General features: G+C 60.8%; 11 protein-coding genes across 11 annotated transcripts; 6 read left to right on the top strand and 5 right to left on the bottom strand.

The window, feature by feature from the left end:
- Window positions 1–354: 354 nt before the first annotated feature.
- OT_ostta18g01070 (SRP40, C-terminal) lies at window positions 355–1,561 on the top strand (the record flags this gene model as incomplete). The annotated part of the gene is made up of 2 exons (XM_022983210.1): window positions 355–1,365; window positions 1,556–1,561. The coding sequence occupies 2 exons, from the start codon at window positions 355–357 to the stop codon at window positions 1,559–1,561; spliced, it is 1,017 nt and encodes a 338-aa protein (XP_022840551.1).
- Window positions 1,562–1,878: 317 nt separating this feature from the next.
- OT_ostta18g01080 (Ion transport 2) lies at window positions 1,879–3,261 on the bottom strand (the record flags this gene model as incomplete). Its single annotated transcript, XM_022983214.1, has 1 exon — window positions 1,879–3,261. One exon carries the CDS (start codon window positions 3,259–3,261, stop codon window positions 1,879–1,881), a length of 1,383 nt encoding a protein of 460 aa, XP_022840552.1.
- Window positions 3,262–4,607: 1,346 nt separating this feature from the next.
- Window positions 4,608–5,942, top strand: OT_ostta18g01090 (Pyridoxal phosphate-dependent transferase, major region, subdomain 2; the record flags this gene model as incomplete). The annotated part of the gene is made up of 1 exon (XM_022983220.1): window positions 4,608–5,942. The coding sequence occupies one exon, from the start codon at window positions 4,608–4,610 to the stop codon at window positions 5,940–5,942; it is 1,335 nt and encodes a 444-aa protein (XP_022840553.1).
- A 437-nt stretch (window positions 5,943–6,379) lies between these two features.
- Window positions 6,380–7,678, top strand: OT_ostta18g01100 (S-adenosylmethionine-dependent methyltransferase; the record flags this gene model as incomplete). Its single annotated transcript, XM_022983225.1, has 1 exon — window positions 6,380–7,678. The coding sequence occupies one exon, from the start codon at window positions 6,380–6,382 to the stop codon at window positions 7,676–7,678; it is 1,299 nt and encodes a 432-aa protein (XP_022840554.1).
- Window positions 7,679–7,820: 142 nt separating this feature from the next.
- Window positions 7,821–8,744, top strand: OT_ostta18g01110 (Serine/threonine-specific protein phosphatase/bis(5-nucleosyl)-tetraphosphatase; the record flags this gene model as incomplete). The annotated part of the gene is made up of 1 exon (XM_003084107.1): window positions 7,821–8,744. One exon carries the CDS (start codon window positions 7,821–7,823, stop codon window positions 8,742–8,744), a length of 924 nt encoding a protein of 307 aa, XP_003084155.1.
- A 214-nt stretch (window positions 8,745–8,958) lies between these two features.
- On the bottom strand, window positions 8,959–9,264 carry OT_ostta18g01120 (unnamed product; the record flags this gene model as incomplete). Its single annotated transcript, XM_003084108.1, has 1 exon — window positions 8,959–9,264. The coding sequence occupies one exon, from the start codon at window positions 9,262–9,264 to the stop codon at window positions 8,959–8,961; it is 306 nt and encodes a 101-aa protein (XP_003084156.1).
- Window positions 9,265–9,414: 150 nt separating this feature from the next.
- OT_ostta18g01130 (TRAPP III complex, Trs85) lies at window positions 9,415–13,434 on the bottom strand (the record flags this gene model as incomplete). The annotated part of the gene is made up of 1 exon (XM_003084109.2): window positions 9,415–13,434. One exon carries the CDS (start codon window positions 13,432–13,434, stop codon window positions 9,415–9,417), a length of 4,020 nt encoding a protein of 1,339 aa, XP_003084157.2.
- Window positions 13,435–13,626: 192 nt separating this feature from the next.
- Window positions 13,627–15,348, top strand: OT_ostta18g01140 (Flavin monooxygenase-like; the record flags this gene model as incomplete). The annotated part of the gene is made up of 1 exon (XM_003084110.1): window positions 13,627–15,348. The coding sequence occupies one exon, from the start codon at window positions 13,627–13,629 to the stop codon at window positions 15,346–15,348; it is 1,722 nt and encodes a 573-aa protein (XP_003084158.1).
- Window positions 15,349–15,363: 15 nt separating this feature from the next.
- On the bottom strand, window positions 15,364–16,920 carry OT_ostta18g01150 (Peptidase aspartic, active site; the record flags this gene model as incomplete). The annotated part of the gene is made up of 1 exon (XM_003084111.2): window positions 15,364–16,920. One exon carries the CDS (start codon window positions 16,918–16,920, stop codon window positions 15,364–15,366), a length of 1,557 nt encoding a protein of 518 aa, XP_003084159.2.
- A 133-nt stretch (window positions 16,921–17,053) lies between these two features.
- On the top strand, window positions 17,054–18,844 carry OT_ostta18g01160 (Poly A polymerase, head domain; the record flags this gene model as incomplete). Its single annotated transcript, XM_003084112.1, has 1 exon — window positions 17,054–18,844. The coding sequence occupies one exon, from the start codon at window positions 17,054–17,056 to the stop codon at window positions 18,842–18,844; it is 1,791 nt and encodes a 596-aa protein (XP_003084160.1).
- A 47-nt stretch (window positions 18,845–18,891) lies between these two features.
- Window positions 18,892–19,644, bottom strand: OT_ostta18g01170 (unnamed product; the record flags this gene model as incomplete). Its single annotated transcript, XM_003084113.2, has 1 exon — window positions 18,892–19,644. The coding sequence occupies one exon, from the start codon at window positions 19,642–19,644 to the stop codon at window positions 18,892–18,894; it is 753 nt and encodes a 250-aa protein (XP_003084161.2).
- Window positions 19,645–19,687: the final 43 nt, after the last annotated feature.

Below are 19,687 nucleotides of genomic sequence, written 5' to 3' on the forward strand. Positions count from 1 at the left end.
ACGACGCGGGCGCCGACGATGCGGTCGATGATACCGTTCGCTGTACGTATATACGACGCGGGCGCCGACGATGCGGTCGATGATACCGTTCGCTGTACGTATATACGACGCGGGCGCCGACCATGGGCGATGGACGCGACGCCGCGCGCGCGGTGGCGGCGCGCGCGACGACACGTCGCGCGCGACCGCGCGACGGCGACGACGCGCGCGACGACGGGCGCGATCGACGGACGACCGCGATCGACGGCGTCGACGGCGCGAACGACCGCGCGCGCGACCGACCGCGCGCGGGAGGGGTGAGGCGACCGCGCGCGCGCGGTGGCGGCGGCGGCGGGACGGCGACGACGGCGCGTCATGGCGCTCGATGACGCGCGATTGGGCGCGCTGTTGGCACCGGTGGAGGCGTATCTCACGGAGTGTGGGTTGACGAAGACGGCGGCGGCGCTGCGGGCGGAGCGGAAGCTTCGGGCGCATCGAGAATTGGTCGCGGCGAGCGCGCGGGGCGGAGACGCCGCGGCGGCGGCTGGGGCGGAGGACCTGGTCGTCGCTTGGGAGAATCACTCGGGGGAGAAACGGAAGCGTGAAGACGATGAGAATGATGCCAGGGGTGGGAAACGCGCGAAGGGCGGTGATTCGAGCTCGAGCTCGTCGTCGAGCGATGATTCGTCGAGCGACGATTCGTCGGAGAAGAAGGCGGACGTCGAGATGAAGGAGAAATCGAGTAGTTCGTCGTCTTCCAGTAGCGGCTCGTCATCGAGCAGCTCGTCGGAAAAGAAGGCAGCGCCGGCGAAGAGCGACAGTAGCTCGAGCTCGAGCTCGAGCTCTGAAAAGGCGACGAAGGAGACCAAGGATGACGCGTCGTCCTCGAGCTCGTCGTCCTCGAGCTCGTCTTCATCTTCCGAAAAGAAGGAAGAAGCAAAGAAGGATGACTCGTCAAGCAGTAGCTCGAGCTCCTCTTCCAGCTCCTCTTCCTCTTCCGAAAAGAAGGAAGAAGCAAAGAAGGATGACTCGTCAAGCAGTAGCTCGAGCTCCTCTTCTAGCTCCTCTTCCTCTTCCGAGAAGAAGGAGGAAGCCAAGAAGGATGACTCTTCGAGCTCGTCTTCATCGTCCTCGAGCTCTTCCGAGAAGAAGGAAGAGGCAAAGAAGGATGACTCTTCATCGTCCTCCTCTTCTTCCAGCTCGTCCTCGAGCTCTTCTGAGAAGAAGCCTGCCCCGTCTTCCTCTTCTTCGTCTTCCTCGAGCTCTTCCGAGAAGAAGCCTGCCTCGTCTTCTTCTTCTTCGTCGTCGTCTTCTTCGAGCTCTTCCGACAAGTCCAAGTCTTCTAGTAGCTCTTCGAGCAGCAGCTCCTCGAGCTCGAGCGACAAGGTACGTAAGGAGAGTGCGACCGCCAAAAAAGCGACTCCGAAGTCCGATAGTCCGGCGGAAAAGCCCGCGGGTGTGCCTTTCCAGAGGTGAGATCCTTCTTCGGTGTCGCTCGCGGCGCCTCTTAACGATTCGAACGATCTCGCGATCTCGCTCAAGCGACAATAACTGACAACTTTCTTCCGGAACGCAGAGTTAATAGCGCGGAGTGGTTGGGCAAGAAGGGTTCTTGGGACATGTCCTACGAGGGCACGTTCGGTGAAGCTGGTTACGGCGCTAAGGCTCAGCAAGTTCTCGGCCAAGTGCGCGGCGCCAGGTTCACGCATGAAAAGAACAAGAGAAAGAGAAGTTATTTTGGCGGCGCCATTGACAACGACGCCGTCAACTCCATTAAATTCGACTCGGACAGTGACTAGACTTAGTACACGAATGAACGCGTTGTGACGTGCAATGCGAATCGGATACATTAAAAAATCATGAAAAACTAAGCGCGCGCGCTCGGCTAGGGCGAGGACGTCACGCCGTGATGTCTTCCTCAAAACTATCTGCGATGTCGATCGTACCCAGGAGGTCGGCGTCTTCTAAAGCTCCTCGCAGCTTTTTATTCTCCATGCGAAGTGCGGATATCGTGATCTCCTGAGACTTAATCTTTTTCCTTGCGTCCCTGAGCTCTTCACGCTCGCGAAGACGCAACCAAGCCGAATCTTCGTCCATCGTCCCCTGCCAAAAATCGCTCCCGGCATCGCTCACCATTCTGGACAGTTGCGCGTCGTCGCTCGGAGGTTCTCTGGGCACGTACACGGGCGCGCCGAGCCCGATCGCGGTTCTCGTCGTCGGAGGAACGCCCGTGATGGCGCCTCCGCCCACCTGCGCCTGCGCCTCGGTCTGCGCCGAGACCAGAACCGCGAGCTGAAGCGGCACGACGACGAGCGCGGTGAGAATGGACACGACGGTGGCGACGCGCCCTTGCGCCGTCGTCGCCTCGAACGGCTGCCCGATCCCCGTCAGGGTAAGAAAACTCCAGTAAATCGCATCGCCCACGTCGGAGATGTTCGGATTCGTGTCCACCTCGAGATCGTAAAAGAGTTCGCCGCTGATTAAGAAGACGCACAAAAATTCCACCGCGACGGCGAACACCTTTTCGTTCTGCGTCTTTTCCCGCCTCTTCCTCCTCGCATCGATCGACGCGTTATCTCCGGCCAGCTCATCGTTGCCCCCATCGCTGAGATCTAACACCCGCAACAGACGCAACACTCGGAACAAACGCAGCGGTCTGAACTGCTCCGTCGCCCCGAACCCGGCGCCTCCGATTCCAACCAAGCTCAACAACAACCCAAACGTGGGCAAGAGCGACAAAAAATCAATCAACGCCACGGGCGATCGCAAGTACCTCAGCTGGAACCCCTCGCTCCACGCCCTGACGACGTACTCGAACAAAAAAATCGCCTGCAAACACGACTCGGCGCGTTCGATCCCCCCATCCGCCAGCGCCGGCGCCACGTCCCTCGGCACGTAACTCGGCAACACCGCCACCAGCTCCACCCCCCGCGTCACCGCCTCCGCCTCGAGCGATTCGAACCCCGCGATAACGAACACCAACGCCGTGGTCCCCACCGTCCAAATCCCGCTCGAATCCGCGCTCTTGAGCAAATCTTTACTTCGTTTCGCCAGCGTCTGCGTGTGCCACTCCGCGCGGTCAAACGCCACGCGCGATGGATCATCCCCATCGCTCGCCCCATCCACCTCATCGAACGAATCGTACGTCCCCGATCCCGCGTACCGCGCGCGCGCGCGATCGCGCGGACGTCGCGCCGCCACCGTCGCGCGCCCGTCCCCGACGCGCGCCGTTCGCCGCGCGCGAGGCGCGACGACGACGCGCGCGCGCGCGCGCGCGCCCATGTCGCCCCGACGCGCACCGCGAGGTCTTTTTCTCCGCCCCCGCGCGTCGACGCGGCGTCGCGTCGACCCGTCGCTCGCGCGCGCGCGCCGGACTGCGCATCGCGACAAGGACAGCCGCCCATCGATCATCTGTCGCCGTGGTAGTAGGGGTGGGGGAAATTTTACCTGCAAGATGCAAGAGCAAAATTGCAGGTGCAAATTGCAGCTGTTTTGGGGCGTCTCGCGCAAGTCCCCCACCCCTACGTGGTAGGGTTCAGGACGACGCGTCCGCCGTCCGCGATCGATTCGTCGCGCGTCACGGGACGCGTCCCCGTCGACCGCACATCGAGCGTCACGCCGTCGATCGGAGACTGCGCACGCGTGCACACGTACCCTTCGATCACGACCGCGCGATGTCTCCTCGCGAGAACGTCCATAGGTCTTCGATCGACCCCGCGCATCGTCCCGTGCGCGTGAAGCGTCATCGCACGAATTTGGAATCATCGAGGAAATGTGTCTCTTTACATTCAATAGGTTCGATGGCGATCCGACAGCGCGCGATGGACACCACGCGTGGCGACGCGCGCGCGCGGACGCGCCGTCGCGTCGTCGCGGCATCCGCGCGCGCGCGTCGCGCGGTGCGACAACTCGCCGACACGCGCGCGAGGGACGACGACGACGCGCTGGAGGACCTGGAGGACCCGTGGACACTTCATCTCGAGGCATGACGCCACCGAGGCCGGGACCCGTCGCCTCGCGGCCGCGAGTCGCCGGTCGCCACCGGTGACCGCGAGCCACTCGGAGACGTACTCGGTGATCGACGCGTGATCCTTCCGATGATGCGTCCGAGCGCGTCGCGCCGCGAGACGTCGGTGTCGTGACGACGCGAGACAGTTGGCGACGGTTCGACGCGGGTTCAACAAGGGATGCATCACGGTCGACGCGTCGTGTATTTTCGTTCAAACATGGATGGAGCGACGAAACGGCGAATCGCGTTCTATGCTGAGTGTTTTTTGGGGTCCGCGTCGACATCCACCCGCGACGCGATGTGTCGCCCGGACGTCGTACACACATACCGCTCCGTGCGCTTCTCTACGAGTGATCACCCCGCGCGACGCACAGGCCCCCTCGCGCGCGCGCGCGTGGTCGATAAATCCACGCGTGTGCCCATTCGAGGAGTCACGAGTCGTCGATGTGATCCGTCGCGTCGACCGTGGATGAAAACTCGGACCCGCGGACCGTATCGCGCGTCGCGCGCGCCCGTGTGACGACCGACGTGCGCGCCACGAGTGCGCGACGACGACGACGACGACGACGACGATGGGCGACGACGTGGGCAGTGCGCGACGACGACGACGACGACGACGATGCTTCGAGCGATCGCGCGCGGACGACGGGCGATCGCGGGACGATGCGCGTCGGTGCGCGCGCGCGTCGTCGGTGTCGACGACGACGCCGTCGCCGACGTCGCGACCGCGCGGCGATGGATGAGAGGGGCCTCGAGCGGGGCGACGCATCATCTCGGGGACTTCTCCAACGCGTCGTTCCACGATCGACCGCTGTCGTTGGAACATAACGGTGGATTGAAGGAATATTCCGTGGTGTACACCGATCGAGCGGTGAATCACATGAGCTCGACGTTTTGTGAGACGATGAAGAACATCGACGGGATGATGAAGCGGGCGTACAACGCCTCGGGCGTCGTCATCATGCCGGGAAGCGGGACGTACGGCATGGAGGCCGTGGCGAGGCAGTGGTGCACGGGGAAGAAGGCTTTGGTTTTGCGAAACGGGTACTTTTCGTACCGGTGGACGGATATTTTTGAACAAACTGGCATTCCGAGCGAAACCGTGGTGATGCGCGGACGGGCGGTGGACGACGAGGCGCAGCCGGCGTTCGCGCCGCCTCCGCTGGCGGAGGTTGTGGAGATGATCGCGAAAGAAAAGCCCGCTGTGGTGTTCGCGCCGCACGTGGAGACGTCCACGGGGATCATTTTGCCGGATGAGTACATCAAGGGCGTCGCCGACGCGGTGCACGCGCACGGGGGCTTATTCGTGCTCGATTGCATCGCGAGCGGCACGATTTGGGTCGACATGAAGGAGACTGGCGTGGACGCCATCCTGAGCGCTCCGCAAAAGGGTTGGACCGGTCCGGCGTGCGCGAGCGTGATCATGCTCGGCGAGCGCGGGGTGCACGCGACGCGAAACTCCACCTCGACCTCGATGGTCATCAACATGCGCAAGTGGCTCGAACTCATGGATTCGTACCTCGCGGGGGGGTTCGCGTATTACACGACGATGCCCACGGATGCTCTGATGCTCTTCGAACGCGCCGCAAAGGCCACGGAGGCCATCGGGTTCAACGAAACCAAGGCTGCGGCGTGGGCGCTCGGTAACGAGTGCCGTAAGATGATGGCGGCCAAGGGGTTGAAATCCGTCGCCGCCAAGGGGTACGAGGCGCCGGGCGTCGTCGTCTCCTACACGGACGACGCCGCCATGTTCGCCAAGTTCAAGGCGAAGGGCTTCCAAATCGCCGCCGGCGTGCCCTTCATGATCAACGAACCGGCCGGTAACAACACCTTCCGCATCGGTCTCTTCGGCTTGGACAAGATTATGAACAAGGACAACTGCATCAACACCCTCGAGCCGACGCTCGCCGAGATTCTCCGCGAGAATGAATCCGCGGCGGAAAAGACCGCGTGAACGCGCAGTTCACCCGTTTAAGCTCTCCATCGAGCGCTTTACGTACACGTACAGTCAATTCAAAACTAAACGGCCGCGACGACCGAACGCGACGGTCGTTCGTCATGTAAATTTACGCCACCTCACGCGCGTCGCCGTCGCCGTCGCCGTCGCCGTCGCCCGCCCCACCCCCACCCCTCCGCACTCCGCGGCCGTCGTCCGCGCACCGCGTCCACCGCATCCACCGCGCGCGCGAGCGTTTAAAAGCCATCTTCCGAGCCATGCGTTCGCTCGCGCGCGCCACCGCGCGGTCGTCTGGACGCACCGACGTCGTGCGCGCCGCCGCCGCGAATGCATCCTCGACGCCGCGTGACGGTTCGTCTCCCGCGAAATCTGCGTCCCGACGACCCCGTCGGCGAGACGACTCGGACGTGCACGTCCCGAGACAGCGCCGGGCGATGGACGCGGCGCACGTCGCGGCGCTGGAGACGCACGGGGCGATGGCGGCGCGACTGGACGCGAACGTCGCGCGCGTCAAGCGAGGCAAGGCGAACATGTTCCTGGATGGATGCCCGATCGTCTACGCGGGGGCGATCGAGGCGACGGAGGGAAAGGTGAAGACTGGAGATTGGGTGTGCGTGACGGATCACGCGAAGGCGCCGATATGCGTGGGATTTTATAACGAGACGAGCTCGTACGCGGTGCGCGCGCTGGCGATGTGTTGGGAAGAAGAGAGCGTGGACGGTGATGTGGTGATCGCGCGTCGAATTCGCGAGGCGTACGAACTGAGAGTGAGTTTAGGTTTGGTTGGGAACGAGCGAACGACGTGTTATCGGTTGTTGAACTCGGAGGGTGATCGTTGCAGCGGTCTGAACGCCGACGTGTACGGAGACATCGTCGTCGCCTCGAGCACGGCGGCTTGGGCGGAACGCCGACGCGATGTCATCCTTCGATCGATCGCAGATGTGGTCGGTGAGAACACCAAGGTGGTTTGGAGGCGAGACCAGAAGATGTACGAGCAAGAGGGTGAGCCTTGGAACGGGGAGAGCGTGAGTTATTACCACGCCGCGACGGGTGAGGAAATCGCTGAGGGCGTCCCGAGCGAGGTTCACGTCGTCGAAAACGGCGTCAAGTACGTCGTCGATATGGCTGGTGGGCACAAAACAGGATTTTACGTCGATCAGCGTGATAACCGTGCCGCCTTGCGGGAGATGGTTCGAGGTAAGAGAGTCTTGGACGTGTGCTGTTACACGGGCGGTTTCGCTCTGAGCGCCGCGCTCGGCGGTGCCGCGAGCGTCACGGCGGTCGACAGCTCCGAGTCCGCGCTCGCGGTCGCCGCACAAAATGCCGAGTTAAACGGTGTCGCCGACAAGATTGAGTTCGTCCGCGCCGACGCGTTCGATTTTATGCAAGACGCACTGGACTCGGGCGCCGCCGGATCGTACGACGTCGTCATTCTCGATCCACCGAAATTTGCCCCAAACAAGACAGCCCTCGCCAAGGCTCTGCCGAAATACGTCGGTTTAAACAAGCGTGCGATGGCCTTGCTCTCCCGCGGTGGCATCCTCGTCACCTGCTCCTGTTCGGGCGCGGTGACCCAAGACAGACTCCTTCCGAAAGTCGTCAACGAAGCCGCGCGCGCGTCCGGCCGCTTCGTCACCACGCTCTCCGTCACCGGCGCCGGTAAGGATCAACCCATCGATCCATCCTACGCCTTTGGGGAGTACCTCTCCGTCGTTACCGCGCGTATCGCGTAGTATAAATCATGTAACGCGCGGCGCCCGGCGCCGATAATTTTCAGCTCTAAACCCCAGCTTTCACTCAGATCTCCGCTCACGCGCCTCAGACGCCCGCGCGCGCGCTCGCGTCGTCGAACGCGACGACGGGCGTGACGTAAACATGCCCGCTCTCGACCTCGACGCCGCCCTGGCGAAGATCAAGCGATGCGAACCGTTGGACGAGCAAGAACTCAAGGCTCTGTGTTCGAGGGTGAAGGAGCTTTTGGTGGAGGAATCGAACGTGCAGTCGATCCACTCCCCCGTCACGGTGTGCGGGGACATCCACGGGCAGTTCCACGATCTAATGAAGCTCCTGGAGACGGGCGGGGAGGTACCGGGGACGAATTATGTCTTCATGGGGGACTTCGTAGACCGAGGGTACAACTCGCTCGAGTCGTTCACGCTGTTGATGCTACTCAAGGCGCGATGGCCCGGAAGCGTGACTTTGTTGAGAGGAAACCACGAGTCGAGGCAGATCACGCAGGTGTACGGATTTTATGACGAGTGCCAGAGGAAATATGGGAGCGCGAACGCGTGGCGGTGGTGCACGGACGTCTTCGACTACCTCGGGTTGGCGTGCGTCATCGATGGGAAAGTGTTGTGCGTTCACGGTGGGTTGTCGCCGGACATTCGGACGATCGATCAGGTGCGGACGATCGATCGATTGTGTGAGATCCCGCACGAGGGACCGTTTTGTGATTTAATGTGGAGCGATCCGGAGGACATCGAGACGTGGGCGGTGAGTCCGCGCGGCGCGGGGTGGTTGTTCGGCCGAAGGGTCACGGATGAGTTCAACGAGATCAACGGGTTGAATTTGATCTGTAGGGCGCATCAGTTGGTGCAAGAGGGGTTAAAGTACATGTTTCCGGATAAAAACTTGGTCACGGTTTGGAGCGCGCCGAATTACTGCTACAGATGCGGGAACGTCGCGAGCATCCTGGCTTTCGACGAGAATCTCGATCGAGAGGTAAAGTATTTTACGGAGACGACGGAAAACTCCACGATGATGGCGCCTCGAGCGGCGCTTCCCGGATACTTTCTGTGATCCGGCGCGTGCCTTCACTCGCGCCGTCGTCCCTCGCGCGCCACCCGCGCGCGTGAACGAACGTCTCCCACGACGACACGTCGCTTAGCCTCCTTTTAGCGTCGTCCCGGGCTAGCACCGGACGCCAAGTTGCGCCTTTGTACATGTCACACACCTAGAATCGTAGGTCACCGCGTCTCCGCCGACGCCCGTCCCGCGCGCTTCCAGCTCCGCGTCACGTCCCACCCCCGTGTTTCCGCTCTTTCGCCGAGAGCTTCCCCCGGAGCAACTTCAACTCCTTCGCCTTCGCCTTCGCCTCGCTCGCGCTCGATCCCGCCCATCCGCTCGCCTCCGAGACCTCCAACTCTTCAATTTGTTGTTTCAGCTGCTGGAACTTTTTGTAGTCCTGCGACCTGTCACGGTCCGATTGACGACGATCGACGACTCGCGATTTCGCTCTGTGCGCGCCCTTACCCTCGACGCCGAGCCGTCCTCGGTGACCGCCGCGCGGGAGCTTCGCTCGCTGGATTTTACCAGCCATTTAGCGTGCGCGGAAAAGTGGCGGCTGGGCCTCTGTGATGGTTGGACGCGGCGCGAGACGCGACGCGAGGAACTTACGGAGGTTGAAGCGGTCGATGGTGATCGAAAGAGCGTGGCTACACGAGAGATGTGTGAATGACAATGCTGATTATCAGACGACGGTGAACACGTGCGGGGCGCCGGGGGCGTCGGCGGGGTCGGCGACGCGCGGAGCGGAGTGCTCCCGACCGGCGCGCGGGGACGCGGTCATCGTGTTCACGGTGAGATTTTTCGACGAAGTGCTCCAGGATAGGGTGTAGCCGTCCAAGATGTGGTCACCCTTGGCGAAGCAGGCGATGGTGAGCGGAAATTCGAAGACTTGACCCGGAGCCACGTTCCTGGCGACGCGTCGAACGGGACCAACCCAGATGAAGGGCTTGCCGGGAGGCAAAGGAATTGGTCGTCGTCGAACCTGATCATCGGATGGAAACGATGTCTCTCTGTTTTGCCACGCATTTTCGTCCTTGTCGAGTGACCAGCCGCCGTTTTCAACGTTCGCCGGCGCCGAACGCGTGGCGTCAGCCACGAACTCGATGTCCAGCATCTCGTCCGACTCATTTCGAGCCTTGAGCACGACGTTCGACTGCGTAAAGGACGAATTTTGCCGCATTTTAATTATGCTCGGATAGTCGATGGTCCAGAAGACCTCGCTTCTCTGCGAGAACGGCGTTCGAGCGGTGTCTGCGCACCGAGAGAGCTCGACGACATCGCGAATGTGCTGCGCGCCGACGAGAGCTCCATCTCCGGTGGACCACGTCACCATCAACCCGTTCGTGATGACGTCTCCTCGACCTTTGGCAAAATGCTTCATCGTTGCCTGACCTCTGTCCGAGTCATGGAACGCAAAGAGCGACGTCGCGCGCTCCGCAAGGATGGCGTTGGGAAAGTCAAACAGCTCACTCGCGTTAGTATCCGACGTTGGAGAACACTTCAAGAGGGTCTCGATCGTCTCACCGGGACGAATCACGCGCGATGCGCTCGCATCCTTGACTAGTGGTACCAAATTGTACTTCACCCCATCCTTTCTCGACCCGAGCCTGACGCTTTCGATATCAAAAACCTTTGTCTGCGTACTCGCGCTCTTCAGGGATAATCGAACAACCCTGGCTAAGGGGTGCGACGGCGACGGCATCGACGACGCTCTCGCGCTGAATGATGGTGCTACGTCCACTCGCTCGAAAATACGAATGGTCCGGTGCGTCAACAGTTTCGGCGCCGGAGGTTCGGGTTGGTAGCACACGCAAATGCGCACCGTGGCGCGGCCGACGGCGCGAGGATGGAACCACAGAGGCCAGCGAATGGGCGAGCCAGAGCCGAGATTTTCCCACTCGGACAAAGCGTACACGGCACCATCACCGTCAAGTAGATTGTCCTCGGAGTTTCCACCGCCCGTTGCTCCTCGAACGAAGTCGTCATGACTTGCGTTGCGGTGAATGGCTGGCTCGCCCAAGGGGACATGCGAAACATCCACAGGCCTGAGAACGGATTTGGGCAATCGCACTCGTATCCATTTCGCCATCGGCTGTGTCACGTTTGAGATGATGAGATCTATTCTTCGTAGCTCTCCATCCAAAGCTTGCGCGGGGACGCCCTCGAGCGTTGCCTCGCATCTTGGCATGGTTTCGCACACGTTGAATATCAATCGCTTATGTTTCGGGACGTCTCGCAACCATTCTCCATCCGGTCCACGCCGCGTGCGAGGTGCGGCCACATCGAAGTGTCGCCTTCCTCTGAGGAAACCCGTCGTTCCCACTGTCCAAGCCACGCCGCGCACGCGTAAGATACCGGAAGAATGTGGGGTGATGCTCAATCGAATTTCTCGCGTAGACTCGGGTGCGAGCGTCACTTCCTCCACCTTGGCCTCGACGAGCGATCCGATGCTTTCTGAGCCGCCTTCGTTCGTCATTATCTCTCCCAGCGAGGGCGTGAATTCCCACAAAAGACGTAGATTTTTCATATCGAGAGGTAAGCGCAACGGATTTGTGAACTCAACGTCCACCTTGACATCTTCGCCAGAGGCGCACACCGCCGTTTGATCGATTTCAATCTTGCGACCGCCGTTGTTCAGCCAATTCGCACCGGTCGCGCCTGATAATAAATTTTGTGGGACTACGCCCCCGCGCTCTATGGCTTCCCAAGCCTCCTCGCCGTTGTCCGCGCTTGACTCGCTCGATTCTCTGTCATCAGCAAACGTGACGTGAACGTTTTTTATATTCATGCCTGGCAAAGGGCACGCGAGTTCGTCCGCCATTGCGTCGCGTTTTTCGGCCGGTGTTTCCTTCTCATACTTGCCCGCGTACTCTTCAAGCGAAGACAAGCGTACGCGTTGCTCGTCATCGGTCAGATGCGACGCGTGCTTGACGGCGTCTCTGAAAAATTCCAACGATGCGCGCGTGTACCCGACGCGCGCGCAGAGCTGGCCGAGGGTGGTGTTCAGATGTTCCTTCGCGGCGTTCCAGCCATGATCGCTCGTTGCCGGCAGCGCGTACGCGTAACACCGCGTTGCGGCCGCGATGGCACCTGCGCGCACATACCTCACGCCAGCCAAGACCATGTACGACGCAAACTTGCGAAGCATCGGAGGTTCGCAGCGAACGAAAGCGAATGCGGCGCGCTCGAGCAAGAGCGCAGCGCGAAGTTCAGAATCATCAAAGGCGGAGATAACCACGAGAGGTGCGTGTGCGTCGCGATAAGCGCCGATCAGTTGCAACGCCTCGGCGTGCTCGATGGCGGAACGCGTCTTGAGCATCTCTACATGCACACGATGAATATCACTGTGCCCACCACTCAGCTCGTACTTCGACAGCGCCAACATTGCACTGTCGTACGCGTGATCGATGTCTTTCTTCACGTCCACCGTGTTCCGCGTGTGACGTGTCATCAAGTACACATGCGCCATGGCTTCGTATGAGCTTGCCAGCGGCTTCCACGCGTTCTGTGATTTATAGTCCGATTGCACGAGCTTGTAGTGCGCCAAGGCCGTTTCATAATCACCGATCCCAAACGCTAGATCACCCGCTAATCGAATCTGCGATTCGGGCGAGCGGTAACCGCGCTCGGCCTCGGGGCGAGACGCTGTCGTCGTGCTTCGTCCCCAAAAACTCTTGAACTGATTCTTAAAGCCCTTTCTCGTATTGTAAATCTGTGTCGACAGCGCGAAGAGCTTGCGTTCGATGTGTGGGATCAAGGTTCTCGTCACGAACGATCTCACGTACGCCCTTGCTCGCTCGACGTCGTCAGAACTCATGTACTTCCCCTCAGCTGCACTCGAGGCGCTGGCGCCGGAGTGCTCGATCGCGGCGCGAGCGATGATCGTCTCCGCGTGCTCGCTCCACAAAACTCCTGACGCGAACGATCCACTCTCGTCCGAGTTAACGATCAGGAGCTCGCAATCGGGCGCGCCAGCTCGCTGGACGTTCTTCAACAACTCTTCTGCACGTTCGCGTGACGTCCCGCCTCGCGCGTCCCACACGAGAGCCATACCAAAACATGCCTCGGGATCCCCAGCGCCGGTGCCGAACACTGGTAATCGCCTAAATCGTCCCTTCAAGTCCTCGAACACCCTGACGACGTCCTCCGCCGTGCGTTCTCTCACCCGTGCGCACAAAATCGCCCCGACCGGGTGATCAAACGCCTCGCACTCGTTAAACGTCAGCGCCCGCGCGTTTGCGTCAAAGTATCCATTGAACCGTCCACTCGTCGTCGCCTCCTCCCGCGCCCTGCGAACGCAATCATCCAAGCTCTCTTCTCTCGCGTCCATCACCGCTCGCTCGTTCATCGCTTGCGCGTTGAAACACTCCTTCTCGCACGCCGCCGTCCCGCTCGCCTCGGCGTCCGCTCGCGTCCCGCTCGTCGCCCCATCCTCGCTCACGAATCTCGCGCGCAGCTCCCGAACGATCGTCACCTTCGACGCACGCTCACCGTCGCACCGCAGCGTCTCGTTGAGCCCTTTGACGCTGGAAACGGCGCGAAAGAGCGAGACCAACGACTTGAGCTCGCTCGTCGACGCATCTTCGCTGAATCCCGAGCCGTCGGTCCTTCGATCGACCTCGCGCTCGTCCAGGACGCACACCACCGGGGCGTGGGACGCTCGAACGCGCGACGCCGCGTCGAGCGGGCGCGGAGAGGACATGCGCGACGCTGTGCGGGGGCGATCGTTCGATGTCTGTGGTTTGTGTACTGTGAGCAGTTTACAGTCATGTAATTGGTATGTATACTATGATTACGTTAAGACTATATATACATTTGAAGCCGTCCAATGGAAGGCGAAACGGCGAACGACCATGTGGCACCGCACGCCTCGACGACGACGACGACGACGACGATGCGTCTACCGAACGGCGAGCGGTTCAGGAGCGAGAGAGACGGGATGGTTTTTTATCTCTGCTTCTCCATCGCGTGGACGATCGCGATCGCGATGGGCGCCGTCGCCGTGAAGGAGGTCGCGCGCACGGCGTGGAGATTGGTCAAGGTCGCTTCGTCTCTCTTCGCGGTGATGTTGCCGTGCTTTTGCGTCATGGCGTCGACGAACGCGCGACGAATGCGGATCGGTGCGGACGCGGGGGAGGCGCGAAAATCGTCCGGGGCGGCGGATCCGCTCGGGGACGCGCCGAGGGGTCGGAGAAGACTTTGCATCGTGGGCGCCGGCGCGAGCGGGCTCACGGCGACGCGGCACGCCTTGAGACGCGGTTTTGACGTGACGACGTTCGAGAAAAGCGACTCCGTGGGAGGAGTGTGGGCATACGGGCACGATGCGTGTAAAGTCTTTAACAACGTGATTCAGAACGTGACCAAGCTCACGAATGTGTTCGCGGATTACCCGGCCAAGAGAGCGTGGCCGTCGTACCTCGGATGGCGGCAAACAATGGATTACTTGACCGGGTACGCCGCGGCGTTCAGTCTCAACGAGCACATCGAGCTCAACGCCGAGATCGTTCGCGTCGAGCGAGATGAGAAGAGCGGGGAGTTCGAGGTGACGATCGCGTACCGGGGCGAGTCGGCGACGATGACGCATAGGATTGAACGCTTCGATTACGTCTGGGTTGCCAGCGGTCAGCTGACGCAAGCGGCGATGCCTGAGATTCGTGGTCTGAGCACGTTCACAGGCGACGTCATGCACTCGAGCGAGTACAAGACCCCGACGCTGTTCGCGGAGAAGAATGTTCTGGTCGTCGGGCTTGGCTCAGCCAGCGGCTCAGACATCGCGCAAGAGTTGAGCTGGGTGGCGAGTAGCGTCTCGTTATCGATCAGAACCGAGCGCGACGTGTACTCGCGCGGCATACTCGGAGGTGTCGCGAGCATGATGAACCGTGTCGCTTGGATTCTTCCGGCGTGGTTGGGCGTTTTGGGCTACACGTACCTTGACTGTTACGGATGGATTCATCACTTGCGTAAGGGTGTGACGGACAGTGGCGACTTGCTGTCGCACTTCGCGTTGAATAAAATCAAGCGCGTAGACGTGATCGAACGCGTACACGGGAGCACGGTTTACTTCACTGACGGTACGTGCAGCGTTTACGACGTAATTATCTGCGCCACTGGGTACCGTCGCTCGTTTGATTTCATGGCAAAAAATCTTCAGCCGAATGAAAAATCTGGACTTTTTGAGGATTGCATCTTACCAAGCGATCCACGAGTGGCTTACGTCTTGTTTGTTCTTCCATTTGGCTCGCACTGGCAGTTGGCCGAGCTTCAATCAATGCTCTTGGCGCGCGTGCACGACGGAACCATTCCTCTTCCATCGAGAGAAACGATGGCCACGCTTGCGGATTCCTTCAACATCGTCGGTACGCACGAACACCTCGCCGAGTGGTGGAAACACCGATACATCTTCGTATTGGCGCCGTACATCTTTCCAAAACTCGCGACACTCTGGAGACGACCGCGCTTGGCAATGAGAATACTCTGGTCGCCTTGGGTAGCTCCATTCGGAGAATGGGCGAGCGAGAACGACCGCGATCGAACGTGTTACCGCGACTCGTGGGCTCTCGCAAACGTCACGTGGAGCGGTCATCGACTGAACAGATGCATGTTCTTTCCGTGGTGATAATACATTTTACTCTCAAGGCACATCTACGAGCTCTATCTCACCGTCTAAGTGTTCGCCAATATCCTCCTCTAAGCGTCGCCATTGGTTACTATCTCGTTTTTTCATGAGCGCGGACCCACCCATGACGCCGATGATCCCCACCACCGGCATGGCCAAGTATACGAACACTCCCGAGTCGTTGTCATCGCTCGACCCCGGCGGTGACGGTGGCGGCAGCGGCGACTGTGACGGCGACGGAGGAGGAGGCGGAGGAGGGAGTCGCGGAGACTCGCTCGCATGCTCAACATACTTCTCTCGCAACATCTCGCAGTTCGCGCTCGCCATACCGACTTGCGAACGCGCGACATCGAACTCCGTGAACGTGTTTCGCATGGTTATCTGACCCAAAAGAATCCTGTTATCATCATGCTCTAAAATGCCGACACAAAACGCCGACGCGTTCTTCTGATGCCAGTACAGGTACGTCTCTGGTGAGAGTGTCAAACGAGCACTTCCGTGGTACTCAATCTTCAGCGCCGGGAAGTATTCGCTTACAGTGCTCCATCCTAGTCCTCCGGAATTGCCAAAGCACAAGTCGGGATAATCCTCCGGTGGAGCAACTTTCTCCAAACCGCTCTCGCGCGCGGCATCTTCCGCAAGCTGAAGAAAGCGTGCGTGCATGTTACCCGGTACATACGTGTACGACGTCCCGGAATCGATTATGGTGAGTACACCTCGCGAGCCTTCCACCACGCTATTCCCCAGCGTCCAAGAGGTCGTGGTAACTTGGTAGTACATGGCCGAACTCACCATCGGCGTGTAAACCAGAGCCGGCGCGTCTGCGCCGAAATCAAAATTACCAAGCGTCAACAATCCCCCGACGTGCTCACCCGAGAGCTTTTCGTACCCCTCGACGCACATACTAAATAAATCATCTATCACACTCGCGCTCGCCAGTTGCGCTCGAAGCGCGTAAGCCTGACGCCCGAACCCAAACAATCCGTCCGCGCTTTGCTGCTTAATCGAACCCAGCTCCCTTTCCTCGCATCCAAACACAACGGTCGCGTTTCCGACGCTCCCACCGAGCGACACCACGTCTCGCACGAGATACCCCTCGCTCCCGCTCCCTTCGAGATAGTGAACGTCATACCTGCACACCCCCGACGTCCCGCATTTCCCGCCGATGCCGGCGCACGCCGAGCACTCCACGCGAGAAAAATCCGCGCTCGCGTCGTAATCGTAATACCTCCCAGCCTCGTGCGCACCGCACGACGCGCACCCCTTGCACGGCAGGTACGTTCGAGAGCTCCCGGTGTCGACGATCAACTCGAACGTCTGCGCCCCCGCGAGCTCGAACGACGCGACCAGGACGCCCGTCTCCAACACCTCCCCGTACACCTCCCGCGCCGTCGACCCGAGCGCTCGACCGCGCGCCGCGGTGTTCTTGAACGGTCTCTTACGCAATCCCATCGCGCTCGGCGCGCCGTGAACGCGCGTCACGAGCGCGAGCGCGACGATGGGCGAAAAGAACACACGCATCCATCGTCGCCTCGAACGCCCGACGCGCGCGCCGTGCCCCACGCGCGCCATCGCGCGCGCGCGGAGGCCGTCGACGCGATGTTCGCACCCTTCTCGTCGAGCGACGCGTCGAGAGAGCGCGACGCGCCGACGCGGCGTCGTCAAATGTCGACGCGGACGAATTGAGAGATTCATTCGACGCGACATGAAACGCCGTCTCGAAGACCTCGCGCCGCGTCTGCGCGCGCTCTCGCTCGCGCGCGAGACGTCCACGAGGACGTTCGCCGCGGACGCGTCGGCGAACCGACGAAAAGCGCCGTCGGCGCCGCGCGAGCGTCGAACGAACGGTCGAAACACGACGCCGCCCCGCGCCGCGCCGACGCTCGCGCGCGACGCCGACGCCGACGACGGGCTCACGCGACGGGGAAGACGAGAGTTCTATCGCGAACGCGCGATCGTTCGTGGGGACGAGCACGGGATCGACGCGAGGGGGTTGTTCGAGCGGGAAGCGACGCGCGAGGCGTTGCGGGCGAGCGCGCGGCTGGCGAGACGCCTGCGGGAGGACGTCTACGTCGTCGGTGGGGCGGTGAGGGATTGGGCGAGCGGGCGAGAGGCGAGAGATATTGATTTAGCGACTAGGGCGAGCTGGGAGGAGATTTCGAGGGCGGATCGATCGGCGAGACGCGTTGGAAGGAGGTTTCCGGTTGCGTTGTTGCGAGCGGGACGCGGGACGGTGGAGTTAGCGTCGTTCGGTCGCGGGAGGGCGAACGTGGGTAAAGTCGAGGTGAGGGATGTTGAAGATGATGAGGATGTAGACGGTGAATCGCCGATGACTCCGAGTGGGGAGGTGGATTATGATGAGATTTTGCGGCGAAGGCGAAGAGTTCGGACGACGAGGGCGACGGTGAGGACACCGCGCGTCCGGATGGACGAGGAGATGGAGCGGTTGGTGGAGTGCGAGGACAATGCGTACGAGCGTGATTTCACCGTGAACGCGATGTTTTACGACCCGAGACGTAACGAAATCTTGGACTTTGTGGGCGGGATGAACGACGTCTTGGCGCGTGTCGTTCGCACGGTGAAACCGACGTACGAGAGTTTACGAGAGGACCCAGTGCGAATGTTGCGAGCGATTCGTCTCGCCGCGAGGCACGGATACACAATGACGAAGGAACTTCGAGCGGGTTTGCGGGCGTATGGACCCATTCTCGCACACGAAAACCCCAGACGCGTCTTCGTCGAGATGGAGACTCTGATGCATCACGGACATTCAGAGCAAACGTTCAAGCTGTTATGGCACTCGCTGTTGATGCAGTACATGTTCCCCGTACAAAACGACTTCTTGGTTCCGCGCATGCCGAAAAAGTCAACGCTGACGTACGAGATGGACGTGTCGATGCAGCGCGATTTCGACGGCGGCGCAAACGCGTTCTTCGGCGCTCTTCGTGCGTACGATGCGTTCGTGTCGTCCAAAGACGAAGATGAGGACGAACAGCGACTGCAAGTGCAAGCGAGCGCTCCACAGTGGCTCGCACTCATAGCTGCGCCCGTGGCGCTTCAGAAATTGGCAGCAAAGACGGAGGAATCTCCGACGCTTCCTCCTCGATGGCGAGACGTCGCGAAGGCGTCTGAAGACGTTCGCGAAGACGCAAGAGCGAGATGGGAAGCGTTCACGGACGCGATCGTGGATGTATTCGAGGAGATGATCGAACGCACAGGTTCAGACTCGAACGATGAGGAGCGGAAACACGTCTCGCTCCTTGAGCGGCCGCACTGCGCAAGCGCTATAGGACTTCTCCTCGCGCAAGGACCTGTCTTCGATGATTTCGATGGATCCACGCGATGGATGGACGCGTCGTTCGGGTCCTTGAGCGACGGTGGCGCGCGTCTGTTATCATTTATTCGAACGAAAAAACGCGGAATGGACGATAAGCGTCGAAGTCGTGCCGAGGCGGAGGTCGTTCGCTTGAGTCTCGAAGCCGCGTACGGGAAGTAAAACTAGTCAAACAAATCAAATCAAATCTCTAGAAGTAGTAGTTATCGCTAAATTGTCTCGCCCTCGTCGCTGAGATCGTACACATACGTCAAATCGCTCACGCTTTCGCACGATCTCGTGCGCTTCGCCCCTCGCGTACCGCTCGCCCGCTCCAGCGGTGGCTCGTACGTGAACACGTGATAGTGGGGCACGTCCACTGAATTATTTTCATTCATATCGAAATTCCACGACACGCACCGTGGTCTGTTCACTCTCAACCACGCACTCGTCCAACGCACGATCTCCGACCCCGTCATCTCCTTTCTCGACCACAGCGTCATGTGCGTCACCCCTCTCGGCGTTTCGTACGGGAACATATTCGTCTCGATGTTCACATCCGCGTCTCTGAGCACGGTGCGCTCCACGTGATCCTCCACGCCGTAGTACCCGAACATGTCGTCTAATCTATCCACGTGCTCCCGCTTCTTACGCGTCGTCTCCTCGTCTCGCGTCCAGTACTCCAATTTAAGCGTCGCCGGCGGCTTCGCCTCCACGCGTTCGCGCTCGCTCGCGCCGTCGATCACGATCCCATCGCTCCCGACGTCCTCCGACCTCCGACGGCTTCGATATTCGGCGCACGCGTCCACGGAGGTCCCACGATCCGTCTCCGACCGCTCCGGCGTCGCGCGCGCGCTCGTGGACGTCTTGAGCGACGTCGAGAAGGGTTCTTCGCGGCGGCGTTTTCCTTCACCTTCACATCCACCGCGCGCCGCGCCATCGCGCGCGCGCGTTTTTCCATCCCCGACGCGGTCGCGCTCCATCGCGCGCGCCTCCAGGGCGCCCCGAGCGACGCGCGGCGTCGCG

This window comes from Ostreococcus tauri (assembly GCF_000214015.3).
Source record: "Ostreococcus tauri WGS project CAID00000000 data, contig chromosome 18, whole genome shotgun sequence".
Lineage (NCBI taxonomy): Eukaryota > Viridiplantae > Chlorophyta > Mamiellophyceae > Mamiellales > Bathycoccaceae > Ostreococcus > Ostreococcus tauri.